The 20,829-nt window shown below is 38.4% G+C and overlaps 1 protein-coding gene across 3 annotated transcripts in view; it reads left to right on the top strand.

Annotated features, from left to right (window-relative positions):
* The first annotated feature begins 256 nt into the window (after nt 1-256).
* TSC22D2 (TSC22 domain family member 2) overlaps nt 257-20,829 on the top strand; it is a 47,970-nt gene continuing 27,397 nt past the window's right edge. Inside the window, exons 1-2 of one of the 3 annotated variants that reach the window (XM_037842790.1) lie at nt 257-3,238; nt 14,423-14,494. In XM_037842790.1, coding sequence (XP_037698718.1) covers nt 1,269-3,238; nt 14,423-14,494 — 2,042 coding nt within the window. In that variant the 5' untranslated portion in view covers nt 257-1,268. The remainder of the gene's footprint in view (nt 3,239-14,422; nt 14,495-20,829) is intronic. The other 2 variants (XM_037842806.1, XM_037842797.1) reach the window with 2 other exon arrangements.

Genomic DNA, 20,829 nt, shown 5'->3' with positions numbered 1-20,829 from the left:
TCTCTAAGTTTGGCATTTAAAACAGATTTTAGCTCTTCAACTCTTGAAGAACCTTCAAAGCAAAATTTAAATTTAAAAAATTTTAAATAAATAAACCGCTCCCCTTTTTTAACCTTTTGCCCCGCCCACCGCCTCCCCCCTCAGGCTTCCACGCGAAGCTGCAGGAAACCGGAGGGGGCGGGACGGTGACGTCAAGACGCCGGTGCGTCACGGGACGGCGGCGCCTGCGGCGCTGGCGGTGGCTGCGGCAGCGGCGGCATTTTAGTCGGCAGTCGCGGCAGTAGCGGGGCTGCTGCTGCTCCCAGCATCCCTGGCGCGGCCATTTCAGCCCCATCTTTGCTGAGGGGAGGGAGCTGCAGCTGCCGCTTCAGCAGTTTGAATTTCAGTTTCTCCAGGGTCTGCGAACCGAGCATACCAAGGAGGAACCGAAGAAGCCACCGCCGCTACCTCACACCACCGGAGCGCCTCCGCTCTCCGGCCAGCCGTCCGCCGCCCCTCACTCTCTCAAGAGCCGCGAGGGGGGGCCGAGGCCGCCGCCGCCACCGCCGTCCGCGGGGGTAGCTCCTGCTGTAAAGGGAGGACCGAGCCGGCTTTCCCCTCCCCCGGAGCGGGTTTCCGCCAGGGGCAGTCGACATGTCTCTGGGGCTGAGCTCCGGCTAAAGCCGGGGAGGGAGGGCCGCCTGCCCGCGCCACAGCCCCGCCGCCGGTCCGCGACTCCCCGGCTTCGGACTAGCCACTCCTCCCCCTTTTTCCCTCTGAGTCGGAGAGCCTGGAGCTGACGCCGGCACCGGCCTGAGGAACCCGAGCGGCGCAGCACCGCCCCTCACGCAGCCGCCGCCTCCTCTTCGCCCTCTCACTCCCACCCCCAACCAAGGCCTGCAGACCGCGCCGAGCGCGGAGCTGAACTGACCACGGCAGCCGGGAGACTGGGAGAGGAAGCAGCCGGCCCGCCCCTGGGATCGCGCTCTCGCTGTCTCTGAGGGGATTGAATTGAGGCGCCGCCGCTGCGGGAGACGAAAAGGAAGGAGGAGCCGCCGCGGGAGTGTGACGGGGGCAGAGCCGAAGAGGCAGACAGAGAAGGAAACGGGGAGGAAGATGTCTCACGGAGCGACGGGCACCCGGATAAGCTCTTGACTCTTAGAGCGGCGGGCCTTAGACCCCAGCGCGGACTCGGACTTTGTCTTTAGGGGCTGTGCTCTGCTCTTCTTGGTTTCCGGCGGGATCCCAGAGGAGCCGACGTGCTTCTCTGCCCTCCAGCCTTCCTCACTATGTCCAAGATGCCGGCCAAGAAGAAGAGCTGCTTCCAGATCACTAGTGTCACCACAGCCCAGGTGGCCACTAGTATCACCGAGGACACCGAGAGCCTAGACGATCCGGACGAATCACGCACAGAGGACGTCTCCTCTGAGATATTCGACGTTTCCCGGGCCACGGATTACGGCCCTGAGGAGGTCTGCGAGCGCAGCTCCTCTGAAGAGACGCTTAACAATGTTGGGGATGCGGAGACTCCCGGGACTGTCTCCCCAAACCTCCTTCTGGATGGGCAGTTGGCGGCCGCGGCAGCTGCCCCCGCCAACACAGGAGGATCCGTTTCGGCCCGGAGCGTGGCCGGAGCGCTGGTTAATACCCTGACAGGGGCCGCCACCTCGGCCCCCGCCTCAGGAGCACCGGGCGGCCCCCCGGTCGCGGGCTCGTCTGCTGGGCCAGGGTCGGCAACCCCATCGCAGCCCCCTGCCACTTGTAGTTCCCGTTTTCGCGTGATCAAACTGGACCACGGGAGCGGGGAGCCCTATAGACGCGGCCGATGGACGTGTATGGAATACTATGAGCGGGATTCAGATAGCAGCGTCCTGACCAGGTCCGGGGATTGCATTAGACATAGCAATACTTTTGACCAGACTGCGGAGCGGGATAGCGGCCTGGGCGCCACCGGGGGATCGGTGGTGGTGGTGGTGGCCGCCATGCAGGGGGCGCACGGGCCCGACTCGGGAACTGACAGCTCCTTGACTGCTGTGTCACAGCTACCCCCGTTGGAGAAAATGAGCCAGCCCGCTCCGGCCCAGCCGCAGAGTTTTGGCGTTGGGCAGCCGCCGCCGCCGCCCGTAGGTGGGGCTGTGGCTCAAAGCTCGACTCCTCTGCTGCCGTTCCCTGGAGCCGCGACCGGGCCGCAGCAAATGATGGCGACTCCGCAGCCAACTCAGCCTTTGGGAACCGGGCCCGGCGTCGCCTCTTCTGGGCCAAGCGCACAGGGTTTGCCGCCGACGAATGTAACCGTGGCGCAGCCCAGCATGTCCCTGCCTGCGCAGCCGGGCCCGGCCGCCAGCGCTTCTGCGACCCGGCAGCCCCAGCAGTTTGCGTATCCCCAGCCTCAGATGCCTCCGGGGCATTTGCTGCCCGTCCAGCCCTCCGGCCCGAGTGACTACCTACAGCAGCACATGGCCGGCCTGCAGCCGCCCAGCCCCGCGCAGCCCTCGTCCACCGGCGCAGGAGCGAGCCCCGCCACGGCAGTCAGCCTTCCCGTGGGCACCGGCCCGACTGCCTCCTCGGTGGGCGCGCAGATAATGGGCACGCCTTCCCAGCCTGGTGAAGCCATGGTCCCCGGGCCGGGTCCAGTGCAAGGGGGACAGGCCGCATCTTGTCAGCCGGCCGGAGTGCCTCAGGCTGCTCTGGGAGGGGTGGTGCCATCGGGCATGGTCCCTGCCGGGGCTGGGCAGCCCCAGTCCGTGCCTCAGCCGCAGATGGGTGGCAGTGGTCAGGTGTCAGCCGTGCCTGGTGGCCCTCACGCCGTGGTGCCCGGAGTTCCAAACGTGCCTGCAGCCGTGCCCACTCCAAGCGTGCCTAGTGTGTCTACCACTTCTGTTACTATGCCAAATGTACCCGCGCCTCTGGGCCAGTCGCAGCAGCTGAGCAGCCACACGCCAGTCAGCAGGAGCGCCGGCATAATCCAGCACGTTGGGCTGCCCCTGGCGCAAGGCACACCCAGCGCCCCGACTCTACCACAGCCCGACCTAAGCCAGTTTCAGACCCAGACCCAGCCTTTAGTCGGGCAAATTGACGATACTAGAAGAAAATCGGAACCCCTACCTCAACCACCACTTTCTCTCATTGCTGAAAATAAGCCTGTTGTGAAGCCTCCTGTTGCAGATGCCCTGGCAAACCCCCTTCAGTTAACACCTATGAACAGTCTCTCCACCTCTGTATTCAGCATAGCTATTCCTGTTGATGGTGATGAAGACAGGTATGGAAATCTTTATTTTAAATATTTGATGGATATCTTGGCCAAATGTTGTAGCTTAGAATGCAGCTTCGGGAGATTTCTTTTTTCAATTTGAGACTTTTAGCATTTTTAAATATAAAATTTAGTTTGTGTTTAATAAGGTTGATTTACTAGTTCTTGGAAAGACATTAGTTTTAGATTGCTGATTAAAAGGTGTGTAATGGGAGAATTGGTCTTGTCACAGTTGTTTTTAAAAAGCACTTTAAGTGGGTAGGGATGTAACATTGCTTATTCAAAAGGTGGTTTTTAGGTTAATCTCACAATTTAGAAGTATCATGCTCGGTAGGGTCATCCCTCAGGTATCAGTCACACTTTTACACTGATGGCAGAGAGTTTTGTCAGTGTGAGTTTTGAGGCTGAGACATGAGCTTATTTAGAAAAGTTTCCCATTCTGGAAAACAAGAATAAACTCTAGTCGCAAAAGATCCACATAAGGAATCTTCTCCAGTCTATCTGGAAAGGCTGGAGAGATAATGAAATGTCAAATCCACCTTCGAAGAGCATATTTCACTCAGTCTTTTAATAAAAACGGATAGGTTAGGAGGTTTCACAGTGATGTCTGTGGTTTGTTTGGTTTTTAAATATGTATATATATTTTGGAAAGATATTCTTATCTTCCATCATTCTTTTTACTATAGGAAAGGGAGGTGTAAAATAGACTCTTAGCAGTAGTGAAAGCTGTAGTTCTTGAAGTTAGAGTAATTTTATAGTAAGTGTAAATGTCAACAGTTGGCTCCCTTTATTTAAGGGATGCTTTTAATGGTTTAAGTGATAATTGGTGTATTGACACACCAGTTGTACAACAGTTGATTTTTGGTTATGGTTTAGTGATGATTTTTAGTGGTGGTGAGGAAAGGTCACCTCAAAATTTGGTAGTTGACTTAATGCAAATTTTTAAAAACTGAGTTGTTACAAAGCTTTACAATTACATTTGAAGATTTCAAAGTAAGTTTCAGGTACTTTACTGTTAGACATTTATTTGCTGGGGTTTTTGTCTTGAGAGGGTTATTTTAGGTGTTTTAAAAAAGGTCAGAACTTTTTATGGATTCCTAGAATAATTGGTATGTAGAAGAATACAATAAGATCTGTTAGAACTTTTTCTTCCTATGTTTCTTCCGAGTTCCTTCACATCCTTTTCTTTGCTTTCTATTTCTAATTAGCCTTGGATTTTTGTAATATGCATATGTTGGTTTAAAAAATGCTCACTAAATTCTTTAATCTTTTCTGCTTTTTGTAATTCAAAGTTCATCTTTTTTTGTAGGTGACTTGCTTGTGGGGAGTCTTTCATCCATTTGAGAACTATTAGAGAATACCACATATCCATAAGTGAGCTCAGCTAGCTAGTCATTGAGAAATCTTATATGGATGGGACTACCATGTAAAGAAACTGATTCCACAAGCCACTCAGAAAAATCCCTCATTATTTTTATAGTTGCTCCCACATTGCACTCTTCACACACAGATTGAGATTATTTTTTCACCTCTGGTAATAGTCAACAGGCATCTTCCCTTTTTCTGGCTCCCAGAATCCAAATTTTTTTTTTTTTTTTTTTTTTTTTAATAAATTGGTAAATAACTGTTTACTTATCTTTCTGCTCCTGTGCACTGCCTCCACATCTCTTCAAGAAACAATGGCTGGTTTCCCAGTCTCCCTACTACCTCCCTCTTAGACACAGCCAGCCATGAAGGAAGCATACATTTTCCCTCCTCTCAGTTTACAGCATATGTAATTACATTCCCCAGAACTTGAATATGATGATATGGCTTGAAGCAAAGAGATCTGTTGACAAATGGAAACTCTGGGATGTATTCTTTAGGGTATGACCTCAAAATTGCATTTGTTTCTTTACTTCCTTTATTAAAAGAGTTGATAATCTCAAGAATTTCATTTCCAAGCATGTGACTGTTTTAACTACAGATACTACTGTATCAGAGTTCTTATCAGTTGCAACAAATTAATCGGGTGCAGGGTTTTGATATCTGTACAATGGTATTTTAAATGGGGCACATCTCATCAAATGTGCATTCTTAATTTTTGTTATGGTCTTTTATTGGTTTTTAATTTAACTTGCTAACTTCTAAGATGTAATCTTACACATTTGACTCTTGTCACTGGACCAACACACCTGGTGAAGGAATAAATCCATTAAGTAGAAATAGTATTTTCTTCTTTTTTTTAATGGAAAGCCTTTGTACAAGAGAGGGCAATTTAAAGTTTTACGCTTGAAATTAAATAACAGTTTTTCCAGGCATATATTTAAATTACTGAAATGAGTATGTTTGAGGGGGTAATACTATCCAACTAAAAATCCTAATATGGTGATTTGGGGTTGCTTCTTAAAATCTGCATCCAGTTTTTATTTGCACTCATTCAAATGTAAAATAAATTGTGGTGAGAGATCAAATAATTTTGACTTAAACATTGAGAATAGGTTGACAAATTCCAGGTCCTAAGGAAATGTTTGTAAATAAGATGTTTGCTTTAAAAATTTAAATTTAATGAAATTAAAATACTGTTAATGAAAACAGTATTTTTTTTCTTTTCTTTTCTTTTTTTTTTTTTTTTTTTTTTGAGAAAGGGAAGGGAAATGGGAGATTAACAAAAAGATATTGAGGTCGTCAAGGTTGATAGATATTGAAAGCTAACGTCTCAGTTTCTTTCCCATACCCAATACTAGGCCAACACATTGGCCTATTTTTGAGACCATGTATATGAAAGAACCAAGCGTATAATAACACGTTTAATATTATCATACCTTTAAAAAGGCTGATGGTTGTATGATTCTAAATAAGAAAATGTCTTGTTCTTTTCACTAAGTATTGCCTATTGACCCTTTATCATTAATAACCATAAAGTTCATGTGATATCATTCTAGCCATCCTAATTAGAAAGGCTTATGGTCAGTCATTGAGACTCCTCAAACTGATTTTGTGTATACTGGAGTATATTATGATGGTTGAGAATCCAGTTCCTAGAAAAATGTGTAACCACTTTTACAGTGAATGTTATGAAGATTGTTTAAACTACCTACACACTTAGCAGACTCCTTTTCTGTAAATGGGGGGAGGTGCAAAATATTACTGGCCCTTTGGAAAAGGAACAGAGTACAGATCGTTTTCCATAGATAGCTGACCAATGTGAACTCTGTAGGCCGCATTCCAGGAACTCTAATGAATGGCTGCAATTGTGAACTGTCAACTGCAGCCGAAAGACTTGAAAACCTGATTGTAAGGATCTCTTAGTGGCAAACTATCCCTATATTTTGTTAATGGCATTATTCGAGTAGTTAATGACGACTGATAAAGAATTATAAATTGTGAATGTTAAGTGGTGTGTCCTGTTATATGCTGTAAATATAAATTTTGCTTGTATAATTTTATATGTGTTTGTATATATGGTTTTAAATGGGGTTCTGCTGCTCATGTATTTTTACTTTTTCTTGAAGTTTACCTAAAACGATTATGCCAGTGTATACTAGGAGTCAAAACAGAAATTCATGTCACTGTTAACTTTGCTGTTAAAAAAAAAAAAAAAAAAGTCTTAGTGCATTTAATCTTTAGCAATGGCAGTTCCTTACTTGAATCTGTTTCTGGGGAGCTTAACATTTCTTTGTATTGAACTGTGGAGGTAATTTTTGCCCTTCCAACTTTACGATTGCTCTAAATCACACACTGTATACTATCTTATGCCTTATCTAAGCCTCTGAGAGTACTCTTACCAAGGAGTTAGTTAATGAAAATCTAAAGTCCTATATATGTATGACATTATTTAGTTTAAAAACTGATATTGATGTATTCAGCAGGGATGTCATGCTGATTACTAAAATATCCTTTAGTGATGAATATGGCTCTTAAGTAAGGGAAATTGCAGATTTCCAAAAAGGCTGATGACTTCGAAAAGCACCTGAAATTCCCCAAACCAAGAGCTCTAGCAGTAGGGATATGGCCTTTGTTATTCATTGACAACTAGTTTAAAATTTTGAGTGACCTAAATCATATAAGCCAATATTGCTTTAAAAGTTTTAGAAAATACAAGGTTTGCATGTGAATGGATAATAGATTCCAAGTAACTATTTTAGTAACACTTGTTTTTTCCCTGTAGGAGAAAAGGGGTACGAGTTCACAAATCTTGAACTAAATTGCCTTAATAAAGAGTCACTTATACAGTACTGGTAATAGGATATGCATGTTTTCTAGTTCCTGAGAGTAAATGCAGTGCCAGTCTATTCTTCAAGAATTGTGGTGGCAATAGCAAAACATGATACTGGATTTATGGATCTGGTACTTGTTAGTTTCGAATGGAGTTTAGTTTTTTTCTGCATTAGAAGAGATTGGAAGAATCATGGTCTCAGTGTGGAGGAGCAGCCCTACCAATCAGATGGTAAGCAAAACAAAATGAATCACTTTCCTAATAGAGGAATGGTTAGTAGGGGAGTGTAAAAGGATCTTGACTTTTCTTTCCTAAAAGGGCAAGAGTTAAGGCCAGGGGAGGTGTCATATGACCAAGATGGAAGAAAATATAGTGAAATGACATGAAATATGGCCTCAGAAGGAATAGGAACACTTGTTAATAGTGAGGAACAGTGGTCTAATTACTTCTCTTAATAATTGTTTTAGACCAGTATATTTCTTTTCCTGAACAGACACTCTTATACTCTTTACTTCTTAATTGCATTATTCTTTAAGTGCTTAAGTGTGAGGAGAAAGAGCAACTTTACAAAGCAGGTCTTTTTGGTTAGATGTAGGCTGAGTGATGTTTCCTAAGTAAGTCCATATTTGTGGGAAGAACAGAGTTTTAATAAGAAGTCTTGATGGTTGACAGTATTTAAGAGACATGTCTAACGAAACTCCTGAATTGGAATAAATCCTTTAAGCTTATGGTTTTCCTTTATCCTAAACCAGTGGACTTGGGATATGAGGCTGCTGTTTTAGATTGCCTAATACTATTACTGCATTCACAAAAGAATATGTGTGCCTGAATTATAGATATAACTTAGGTTTTTCCCATTGCAATTCTTGAACATACCACATTCCTCAATCTGCTTAGGGCAAATGTTGAGTTCTCCCCACAAAGATTTAGGTACAGTAGACAATTTGTATCTTTCCTATATATCATTTCATAACTTTTGGAATATATTTTAATGTATACACTTCAGTTTGGGGTGGTAATATTGATTGGCTGGCTTATCTCTAATAAATATATGCATAATTTCTAGTTTTAAGTCTCATGAATTAAATTCCAGCTATGCCTGTCTGGATCACTTGCTTCTTAAATTCAAAGCCCCAAATCAGATTTAAATATTTAGTTTTATTTCTTTGTACTCAAAATAATACTTGTTTAAAAAGAATGAACTCTCATCCTTTGTTATACAGTGTGTGATAGCTATGTGAAAATTCTGCAGATCTTTGGCTTAATAATTTTGTTAGTGTTCATCTAGGACATATACTGTTCAGTAAAAAAGTGTCCCTATTTTGTACTAATCAGAGTAGGCAAACCAAATGAGTGAAGTCCCAATATTAAATTATTTTATATAAAGTCTCCTTTTTCATAAGTTTTCACCAAAATTTGCCTAAGAGTATTGCTGTGTAGAAGAGAGACTTTGTGTTTAATGTGCCGATTATTGTAAATAGTTCTGGCTTATTTTAAAATGCTGACTTAATGTTTTAAGCTATCCTTCTTCATTATTTATATAAGTAGTTTGTTTAATCTGAAAAGGATTCTCAAAGCAAAGTTTAAAGCCCACTAATATCTAAAGTAGAATTAGAATCCAGTTTTACTAAATAATTTTATATGTTAAACCAAAATAAATCCTTGCTTGGTATAAGATTTACCTAGCCTTGGAAACAAAACAAAAATATGAGGTGAGGGGGATTCTTTTAATCAAACAAAATAATATGTCTAATTCTATATTAGCATATCATAAGAGTGACCATTAAGGACAAAAAGTGGAGTCAGCCTGGGCTGAAATCCAACTGGGCTGCATATATTGAGGCATTTAACCTTGAGCAGTTGCTCATCGCTTAAAGTCTTATATTTCTCCGTATGCAAAAATGGGAATAATAATAACCTTGGATGGAAAATTTCAGAGAATTAAATGAGGTATACAAGTAATTTGTGAACAAACCATAACACAAAACAATGTGTATGGCAACCATACATCACAGAAACATAAATATTTCAGAATAAATTACTTTTCCAGATTACTCCTTGAAATGATACAGATCATACCACAAGTCTTCAGTTTTGATCTGAAAGGAGTACTTTATGTGGTAAAGTGTAGGTTGTATGCTCTGGATGAACTCAGAGAAAAGGAGTCATTGTTTTAGGCTAGAGAAGTCATGATGTAGTAAGAAGTATAGGAGATTGTGTTCCACCACTTAGTTGGTTTCTATGGTCAAATCATTTAACCTCTCTCAGTTTTCCTTATTAGTAAAATTAGAATTTAAGACTTGGTCAGATTTTAATGTTCTTTTTAGCCCTAAAATGATTTCATATATTTAGACATGCTTCATGAGAAGGCTCCCAGCTTAAACCTTTCTCCTGTCAAACCATTTTCTTGTCATTGGACTACTATGTGACACAAAAAAATGAAGTTTGCATATACTTATTTAGTAGGTTGAATGACCAAAAAAAAACTTAAAGAAATAGCATATTAATCTTTTACATTTCTTTGTGCTTTCTGAGTGGTAAGCACTGGGATACAGAAATAAGACTCTTCTGCCTTTCAAGATCTCAGGCTATGTGAAAATGATTATCAAATGAATAACTGTTTTGTGGACTGTGATGGTGTAAATATTAGGTGTTAATAGAAACTATTTAGGACATCAGATCAGATTGAGGTGGGGAGGTAGTGGTTAGACTGACTTTTTCCATTTAAAAATAAATTTATTCTCATATAGGTAATACATTTATACAATTCAAAATATACAAAAGAGTATAAATTGAGAAGCCTCCCTGCCACCCAGTTTTTGTCCTGAGAAGCAAACCATTATTAATTGTGCATTTTTTTGAGGCTAAAGCTTGAACTGTCTTAAAAGGGTCATTCAGATTAGGTCACTGATAAGAGAAGGGAATGGTTTTCCAAGCAGAGGGAGAAGACACTTTGTCAATATGGAAGAGTAAGGATATGTCAAGACTTGGAAAATGATGTAAATAATTTGACAGGAATAAGAGTGAAGGGTTTGAATGTCATGGTAAGGAATTTAGATTTTATCGTAAGTTTATGACTTCTGTTAAAGGTGTTTCTTGAAGCTTTAAAAAGCAGTATGTATCTTGGGACAATTTCAGTACCCTGTTCCGTGAGTACTGTGTTTTAAATTAAAATATATGATAAAATTGTATATAGGAAATACTTGGGGAGGCACTGAGTCCCAAAAGTCAGAATTCTCATCCATTGGAATGCATTACATAATTTGGTATACCTAGCTCTAAGTTTAAGTATTATGTTTTCTTTAAGTATTGTCTTTCCTCAGTATTATCTTAATGATGATAAGATATTTGGTGCATACTAAGATACTCTACCAAAAATTGGTTTACATATAGCATAATTTGGAAACTGTAACCATATATTAAATATACAAAGTTTAATTGTGCAAGGCCCTGTGTATATGTAGTCTCATTTGATTGATTCAGCAGCTTATTAGGAATGTGTTTTCTTCCTCTTTTTTCATAGATTAATGGAACTGAGTCTCTGAGAATTTGAGTCACACAGCCATTAAGTAGCAAAGCATGGATTCAAACTCCAGCCTTCTGACTCTAAAGCCAGTGCTTTGGTGCTATTGGCTATTTTCAGCATCAGAAGTTTTGTTTTATTGCTTGACAGGCTGTGAGATGGGCAAAAGGAAAAGCTACTGTAGCTGTTGATCTGTTGTTACCTAAAGGATATTTTCAGTAATTTAAAATCCCCAGATAATAAATGCTGGAGATTGTTAGCCCTTGTTGATCCTCTGCTTATTGTATTTCCCTGGTTTCTATTTAGAGATCTCTGAAGTTGAGTTTTGACATGAATAAGAGAGAGTATTCAGTGAGTTCAGGGCTCATATATCTCATTTTTTAAGCTTCTGCAATTTTTTGTAGCTAGTTTGGGGGTTTCTCTGCCTGTTATAGGTAGTTATCCTATAAAGATAGTTTTCTTGCTAAAATCTGTCACATGCTCTGAGTCACTTTCTGATGTTACTCTCAGGGACTTAGAAATGAACATGAACAGACTATTTAGTATATAAATTCAGGGAGAGAAGAATATATTCTGTTCATTGGTTTTGAAAATTTCTACAGATAGGTAAACAGCATTTCATTTAGGTGGCCAGAATAAATTCGGAATAAACTACTCAGCTCAGTCTTCCTAAGAATTGCTTCATTGGCCCTGTACTTAAATTGGTAGTTTATATTGATGTCAGATATGTTGTTAGAAAATTGGTTGCAGATTTTATTTCTTGGATAGGAGAGAATTTGTGACCAAAGCTACATACAATTCAATATTTCTTTCTAGTAAGTTTTGAACATGTCAGTTCCCTGTTGGTTCCTTCGGGTTTCATAGACTATAACCTTGAAGTGATCCCGTCACAGTTTTCCCTAGGCTCTTAATTTCCTCAGTTTTGTGCCATTCCAAAACAGGAGTCTTTGATCAGGCCCCTCAGTATTTCTGAGTGGCTCTTTCCCTCTCCACCCCGTTGAAGTTCTTGATCAGCTAGGTTTCACAGATTTAACTCCCTTAATCTGTTTCTGTAAATCAGTGTTTTGAGAGTAATTATTGTTGCTACTTGCTGAAAAATCCCTCAGCTTATGAATAACATCCTATTTGAAGTATTCCAGAAAACCAAAAATTTCATATTTTACTATAAGCTTAGTTTGTATCTTTAGAATATAGTCTATTTAAATTTTTCTAAGGTACACAGATTATATAATTCCATATGTCTCTTCATTTTGAATATATTTAGAAAAAGTGATTATTAACTGCTAACCTTTGCACCCTTGTAAGTATATTGTTAATATTCTTCCTTTAATGAGTTTTTAATTCCAGACTTGGAGAATAACTTCCAAGTTTGCTCTTTGATATTCTGTTGTATTTATGGCTTCCTTTTTGAGTCACTCCATTTATTTTAAATCCGAGGTCTCCAAATAGACCTGTATGGATGGCAAACTAGATCCTGTATGGTCCTAGGCAGGCTTGGTAAAAAAAAGCAAATTAAGTTTCCAGTTGGTTTCAAGATTTTCTTTCTTTCCTTTTTTTCTTTTTTTTTTTTTCTTTTTTTTTTGGTACTGATTTCTATGTATAGTGATAAAAGTGGCCTAATAAATATATCCTTAAAGGATGCAAGCTGTTAAATAACTAGTAGTTAGCAGCGTTTTAAGCTTTTCACACTATTAGCAGGTCTTATCAGTACCTTTGAGAAAGGTAGAGAAAGGGTTAAAGGAATAGAAAGGAGTTGAAGTAGTAAGACAAGCAAAGAGAAGTGCCATTGAAGACTCATAATTTTTCAGTGATACTCTGCTGCAGTGGCACACTGTCACCTATATCTGGGTTGCCTTTCCTAGTTTTGGATTATCTGAGAGGTACCCACTGGTTAAAATTTAAAATGCTTTCTGAAAAATAATTTTTAAAAATCCTGTAGATACACAACTTAATGAGTCTTAATCTGAGTTTTTTGATCATGGAGTTCGATTGAGGATTTGGTTGGTTTGGTGATGGTTGATACTTCTTAGTCCAGTAGACCTTGGAAATATTTTTCCTTCTTACTGTATGAATACTGTAGAGGCCTTAAGCACTTAACTGTGGCCTCAGAATTGCCATGTTATATCTGAACCTTATTTTGATGATAAAATAATAGCTGTCATTTATTCAGCATTGACTCTGTGCCCGAAGCTTTATGTATTTTCTCAATTCTTCATCCATCCTGCAAGGCTAGATATATCATCATTTAACTGATAAAGAGGCAGACTTAAAGAGATTAAAATTTAACTCTTCTAAATGGTAAGTATTAGCAGTATACAAACATCAACTTTGGGACCAGATTGCTACCTACTAGCTCTGTGTCGTCAGTCAAGTTACCTCTTTTTGACCCAGTTTCCTCATCTGTAAGATGGGAATAGTAACAGCACCTACCCCTTAGGACTGTTTGAGAATTGAGTTAATAAATGTAAAGCACTTAGAAAAGTGCATTTTTGTCCTTAGCTATGCTGTTATTCTACTACAGCATGGGTCAAGAATTTCAGAAGTGATATGGCAAGTGTTTGTTAGCTCCCTGACATAGATCTGGTGCCATAGTTGCAGTGGTTGTGGGGGTGGCTCTGGGAATATATTGAGAGGGAGGGGAAACCATTAGGGAGCAGGTTTGTCAAAAGTTAGTCCCCCAAGAAAACACACCAGAGATATGAAATGAATCGTGCATACTGGGAGCTTGACCAGATGAGCCCATCAGTTAAAGAGTCTATGGTGGTAGCCTTAGGGAAAGTGTCCCCTGTGCTCCATAGTAGAAATAGGAGATGGTTACGGTGAATAGGCTCTTACCCCTTAAAGGGGCACTGTATTAATGCAAGTAGTTAGGAACCACCATAACAATTGCAGCAGCATTTTTTTTTTTTGCCCTAGCTCAGAGAAACCACACATAAAAAATGGATTCTGAAGGTAGAATTGTATCAAGTCTAATCCAGGAAAGGACTCTTCATTGTTCCTTATAAAGCCTATTCCTCTTATAAGAGAGGTATGAAAAATGTTTACGTCGTGAAGGCATAGCTTAATTTATTTACATGAATATACAACCCAAGAACAGTTTTGTTAAATTGTTAAACATATAGGAATTTATAAAGATATCTGATACAAAGTAGTATTGATTAGTATATGAACTAGTCATATTCATACATATATACATTTATGCACAAATAGCAAATAAAATTGATTGCTAGTTAGTTAATTTTATCTAAATTACTCTTTTCTTTTAAAACCGATCCTGAACTGTTATGGGTAGCTGTTGGATTTTGCCCAGTTTTTCATTTCTTGCAAAGTGTTTAAACAAGCTTATGTTATTGTCTTTTATTAAAGCACTTAGACTGTGTTAGAAATCTAAAATCTTCCGTCTTTTTTTGGAAACTAGTGATTTTACTGTACATTCTCAACCTCATTTCCATTTGATTCTTGGATCTCACAGGAATCCTTCAACTGCTTTCTACCAAGCGTTCCATTTGAACAAGTTTCAGGAATCAAAGAACCTCTGGGATAGGTATGAATACTTACGTATGGAATGCATACATGCAAAAGTGTATGCATGAATTGCTTTGCACTGTACTAGTCTCTCATCATCAAAACTGATTTATTGAGTTTGGGGGTAGCGGGGAATCACATGGTTTCTAACATGGGATAAAGCAGCAAAATAAACCAAAAAAAAAAAAAAAAGATCTATTTTGTGTAGAATATAAACAGATGTTTCTTTTTACTGCATTTTGTGCACTTTATTTTGTTTTTTTTCAAGGATTTACATAGGATATGAAATATCCACTTACCCATATTTATTTTGATGTAGAAAAATACTCATTAAATAAACCAATCTACAGTTATTTTAATTTTTGTGTTATTCTATACAGTTTCTCTGTAGAAGCCTTAGTGACTCAATGCAAAATATTATTTCAAATTAAAAAATTTAAGAAGGGACAGGACCAAGTATCAAAGTAGTCATTGTTTAATCCTTGGTAAGAAACTTGAACATCAAGTTTGTTTGAGATAATTAACTAGCTATGTGTTACTGATTTGTAAACCACTAAAACAGTTTGCTTTCTTACAGAAATGTACAGATTTTATCTTAACTTTTTAAAACATAGAATGAAGTCCTGGAGTTCATTTACGGCAAAAGATACTTTGGTTTATCTTTCTGCTTAATGCACATTTTATGTAGTGTATGCTCTCTCTGTTCAGTTATTTTGCTGAATATTTATTACACTCCATCATTCTTGGCTTAATTACTACAAGTTAAGTGCAAAAGTTCTTTTTAAATTTCACACAAAGCTTTGTTAGATACCTTTAACTGCCTGGTAGTGCATTTAGAGAAGAGTATTGCTAAGTGCATGTACATGTCAAATTAAGACATGGTCTTCATTGCCTAAAATGGTGACAGTCTTTTAATTCTTAGGCTTGATCTGCTTATGTGTGTCACTCTGAAAATTGTTCTAACAAGGTATCTTTTTGGTGATGTGTCCCTTAACCAAAAATGTCTTAAAACAGTTACTTGAACAGGAAGTTTTAAATTATGTCATACCATGTTTATAAAAGCAGTTTTTCAATAGTTCCTCCATAACAATATAAATTAAGATATAAATGTAAATTATGGCATGAAACATCATGAAGGTTTTGGCACTTAAATGGTTTACCAAACGAAGCCAGAGTGCAAGTACTTTCTGGTGTACTTCATTCTTTTCCCTTAGAAAAAGGAAAATCAGCAGTCTTTTTAGAAATGTAATACAGTAGTAGCCTTGTTAGTTTTGACTATTAAAAATTTTGGATTGTTCTTTATTTCACTACTAATTTGGCAAATAATTATTTTGCAGGGATGATTCCATTGTTAAATAGAACCATTCAGAACTGTGAATCCCTTACGTTATCTACTGCCTTCATCTTATTTGGGGGTATAACGTTGTCTACCAGTGTTGATAAATACCAATTTCAGGGTCTTCTTTATGTAATTTTGGAAATCCTTTTCAGTATGGGCAGCCGTTAAGCCCCTTGTCAATTTTCATTAAGCCTGTCCCTAGATAAGTGAAGATCCCTAGGTTTGCCTTACTTCGAAGACTGGAATCTCTTTTTTTTTCCCCCAGGGCTCTTTCAACTTAGCAGAGTGTCTTGATAAAATACAAAAAACTGATATACCTTTCTTGTAATGACTTAAAGTTCTCTAATGGGTCTTTTGGTTCCTTCCCTATTTCTACCTGTATTTAGATAGTCTCTAATTTCATTGGTATCTGGTGCTTCATTCAATTATTGCACTAAATTTGAAGCTGCTATCAAGCCTTCTTTCCCTTTTCTTATACGTGCCATCAGTTTTCTGTCTTCCTTATTTGTCACTTGCAGAGTCCTCAGGAAATCAATAAGCTGGAACCATCTTCAAATAAAAGGACAGTAAATACTGATAGCTCAAAAGTAATACAGCCCTTTCTTAGAAAGCCCAAACTTTTTGCTGTAGACTATCTTTATTAAAATGAGAAATGTAGCTTCCATAGTTAATTTTCTAGGCGGTTAACTAGTTATGAAAAAGTCAGTTTTTAACAATATTCTAGACTGTTGGCATTTCAAAGTAGTAACTGTAAAATTTGACATCCTGTTTCTCTTCTTTGATGAACAGCTTTTTAAAACTTAGTTCTTGGCATTCCATTGTTAAATTGATAGAAATCATTTAGAAACCTATCCTGAAAATCACTGGGCAACAGGCTTCAGTTGGAGATCCTTTGTCTGCAAAAGCTCAGAGTAAAAGTCTATAGCAAATAGTTTTACCCTTTTCTAAAAACCAGGGTAAAGAATTACTAAAGGGAAGACCTTTAGCTCAGGTAGGCTAAAAAAAAAAATTTGTGTAACTGGTAAGAATTTAACCTCATTAATAAATACTTAGGGTGTTTCTACCCTAATGAAGAAAAGGCATAAACGTAGCTAATAAGTGAGGGCAACAGTTGCTAAGTGCACCATCCCCTTGAGTTTGCTTGTCCTTCCTTATGATAGCATCAAAATTTAAAGAAAAATGTATAAGTAATAGACATGGATTATTAGTTTACAATGAATGTCCAAGTAAGTTCATGGTAAGTCTCTTACTAGATAGTTGATTTCTGTTAAGTTTTTTTACAGTGATTTTTCACATATTTATTTATATCTAATTTAAAAATTTTTAGATTAAAATATGTGTTCTTGTTTAAATAACCTCAAGTATTTTGTGTTAGAAAAGACTTCCAATATTTCCTATCATTACTCTCTAAAAGATTTCATTTTCAAAGCTAGGAGTAAATTAGAACTAAGCTGCCTATAACAAATACCATGGATACTCAGTAAGGCAGTTTGTTTCATTTTGCTCGTCTTTCTAGAAGTCTGCCACAGACACTCACCATTACTTGTTAGCCCAAATGGTAAGGCTTAGTTTCAGAATTTAGCTGATGTCGTTTTTGAATGTTCAGCCAAATGACTTTAAAAACATTTGATTGAAGTGTAATTTATATCAGAAAAGTGCACCATTCAATATTATTTTGAAATTCATCTACATGGTTCCTTGAAATTCATCTGTATGGTTCTGCATAGTTGTAGATCTGAACTTTATGATTTTAAAGAATCACTATAGTTGGTTACTTGTTATATTGTTAGTTACTTGTTAAGTGTTCTTACCTTATAATTATATTGGAAGTGCCTTCAGGATAAGAATCCAAATTGTTTTCTAACCACTTTAAATATATTTCCTAATAATTTGTACCTAATACCTCATAATTTATTATCTGATTAAATTTTGATCCATGGAGGATAATCCAAGATGCTGAAAATCAGAACACAGGTTTTTAATGAACTGTCCCTTTTTAGGACTATTTCTCTCTTTCTTTTCTTTTTTATTTTAAAATAATTTTGGACTTCAAAAAAAGTTGCTGAAATAATGCTGAGGATTCCTGTATACCCTTCACCTACCTTTCCCTAATGTTAACATCTTACAAAACCATAATACAGTTATCAAAACAAGGATATTACATTGGTACAATACTGTTAGACTATGGACCTTACTCACATTTTACCGTATTTTCCACTGTTGTCCTTTTTTCTTTTCCAGAATTCAATCCAGGATTCCACCTTGTATTTAGTCATTATGTTGCCTATGTCAGTCTGTAATGTAGGACTGTTTCTTTATTGAACATATTTCAATAAATATGAAATAAATATAGTTTTGTTAATGTGGAGGTGGCAGTTTACTAAATTGCCCTCTAAATCTCCAGCTTTTCTCACTTTGCTTACTACAGTTGCTACTCCCCACAGGACTCTCTTATGCCACTGTGTATAAATGTTTTTGTCAGTAACTTAATCTAGAGTCTTACCTGGGCAGTAAAGGGAGCAGGGGTGTCCAGATTATCAAGATCCTTTGAGGATATGATGAAAGCTTTATATATATATATTCTCACCATCTGGATCACAGATTTACATGAAAACCTGAGGACAGGCCTATGAAATGTTCAGGTACTTAGTAAAGCAGGGAAATGATAGCTGTTAGTGAATGACAGCATTCAGGTAATGTTTATAGATGAACATTACACAGGAAAAGATGGTGACGGGTCTGTTGTACTCCATTTCTACAGGATAGCTACTTTACATACAAAGTAACTAAAAAACCTACTTTCTTTATACTTTACCTGGACAGCCAGGTGGGTGTTTCAACAGGCAGCCTTGGGCTTACTTTCTGAAAGTAAATGAGCCCCCTTGGGAAATAGCCTTGTCATCACTAGAGATAGTAAAGCCATCTTAGTGACTTTAATCCCGGATGTTGACTTTGTATGCTGAGGTTTAGATTCAGTTACTCTTAAAATTCCCATTCTGTGGAGTTTTATTCCCTCCACTTCAGTTCTAAATGAAAGAAAAAAGAGGCAAGTGAAAGCATTGGAATTGAATTCCTTTACTTCTGTTTTGTTATTATTGGCTGTGATTATCAAAAAAACCTCAAAGAATGGTATGTATGCTTAAGGAATGGTAGGCTAACAAACAGTTCTGCTCTATTAGGAAAGAATCCCAGATCAGAGGCAATAAGTGGTAGTACTAAATAGGGAAACCAGTGGGTCTTCTCTCAGAAGAAAAGGAGTGACCAGAAGTTATTTGGGAATAAGAATTGCCATAGATGATGGTGGTAAGAAGTCCCCATTAATAACAAGGTACCATCATCAGTATCTTAATTGGAGAGTTCTTCATTCCTAAGTTCAAGGTAGAGGTAAGGTAACTTGCACAGAAAAATAACTCCCAAGTTATAAACTGACTGACTGAAGAACTTAAGAAGGTAAATAAAAAATTCTGGACTATGCATACATGGGCATCAGTCTAGGTGGTCATGGGACCATAGGAAAGACAGGGCCCAAATTTTTTTAAAAGCCACAGTGCATGGTTGTGTAATTGATACTGTCAAAGTGTATGTCACATTCTTGTTGATGAAGAGATAAGAGCAGTATGGAGGAATAAAATGCAGTGGTAGAATGTAGCTGAATGTAGACATTGGAGTTTTAACAAATGATGAAGGAAGTCCACACAAAACTAACACCCATCCTTACAGTGTTCTGAATAGGAACTTGAGAATTTCAGTGAAGTATTAAATGCTTGGTCATATTATAAAGTAGTCTCTTTCGCAATATCTATTTGTCCCAAATTATAGATACTTGACATTTAAGGGGCTTTCTTGTTGCTACTTTAAGTGGTCCTCTGAGAGATCACCTTTTGCAACCAAAAGACTAAAGCCCTAAAATATGGTTTTTTTATGATAGATCATAATAAAAAGAATACCAGAGAGAAATGCATTTGATCCAACAAAAGTTTATTGATTATCTTCTATAAATAAATCAGTGGGAGAAATAAAATTAGTAAAATGCAATACTTGCTTTTAATGAACTTGGTCTTAATATGGAAAAAGAGATAGGTAAATACATCATCACTGTAACCAAGAAGTTAAGATTTAACAAATAATTATGATTACTGAGTCATTTTATAGATATTTCTTTTTACTTTCTAGTATATTCGAGTAACCAGAGGGAAATACCAGAAATATCTGAACTGTAATCCAGCTGCCTTGATCTCTGATAATGATAAAACATTTAGAGAACTGGAGAAAGTCTAAAGAGGGTGTGGTCTTAGAGTTTAGAAGATCCAACTAACCAAAAAGAAGGGAAAATGTTTGATCTTTATCAAACTAAAGAAAACTTTCAGGAATTGTACAGAGAACTTCCATAATCTTCTTACCATGATTCCCCATTTGTTACTATGTTGTCATTTATAGTTTATCATCCTGACGTTATTTTATGAACCACTGAAGAGTTAGTTACAGATACCATCCCCATTTACTCCAAATACTTCAGCATGTTTCTAAAAGGATGTAGAATGATCAAATTCAATAAATTAAGTACTTCACTTGTGTTAGTCTCCTATAGGATTGTTTAAAATTTAAATATCCACAATAAGAGAAATTCTGACATTCTGGATAAAATACTAAGAAAAAAATCGCCTGGCTACTCTGTATCCTGGGAGGGGGGACAGGCAAGGGAGTACTGCCTAAAATTAACATGGATATATTCCTTAGAATAGAAATTGAGGTGTATTCATGTACTGGTTTTGTCTGTGCTGTTATTTTTATACATACATTAAGTTAGGATTTTAATTATCTTGAGTTTAAAAAAGTAGTGTCATTTGAAGATGTTTTTATATCACTATTGTTTACAAATTACGTAATTACAATCCATTATATTTTGTTTTATCCTCTTGTTTTTATTCTTATTGTTCTCTAAGGCTGCTCGTCTCTTGCTAGATTTTCAACCATAGACCTGTACCTCATTGTTTGAAGTAGTGTTTCAGTGAATC

This window comes from Choloepus didactylus, chromosome 1 (genome assembly GCF_015220235.1).
Source record: "Choloepus didactylus isolate mChoDid1 chromosome 1, mChoDid1.pri, whole genome shotgun sequence".
NCBI lineage: Eukaryota > Metazoa > Chordata > Mammalia > Pilosa > Megalonychidae > Choloepus > Choloepus didactylus.
Note: the sequence above shows the minus strand (reverse complement) of the source record. Positions and strands in the feature narration are given on the sequence as shown.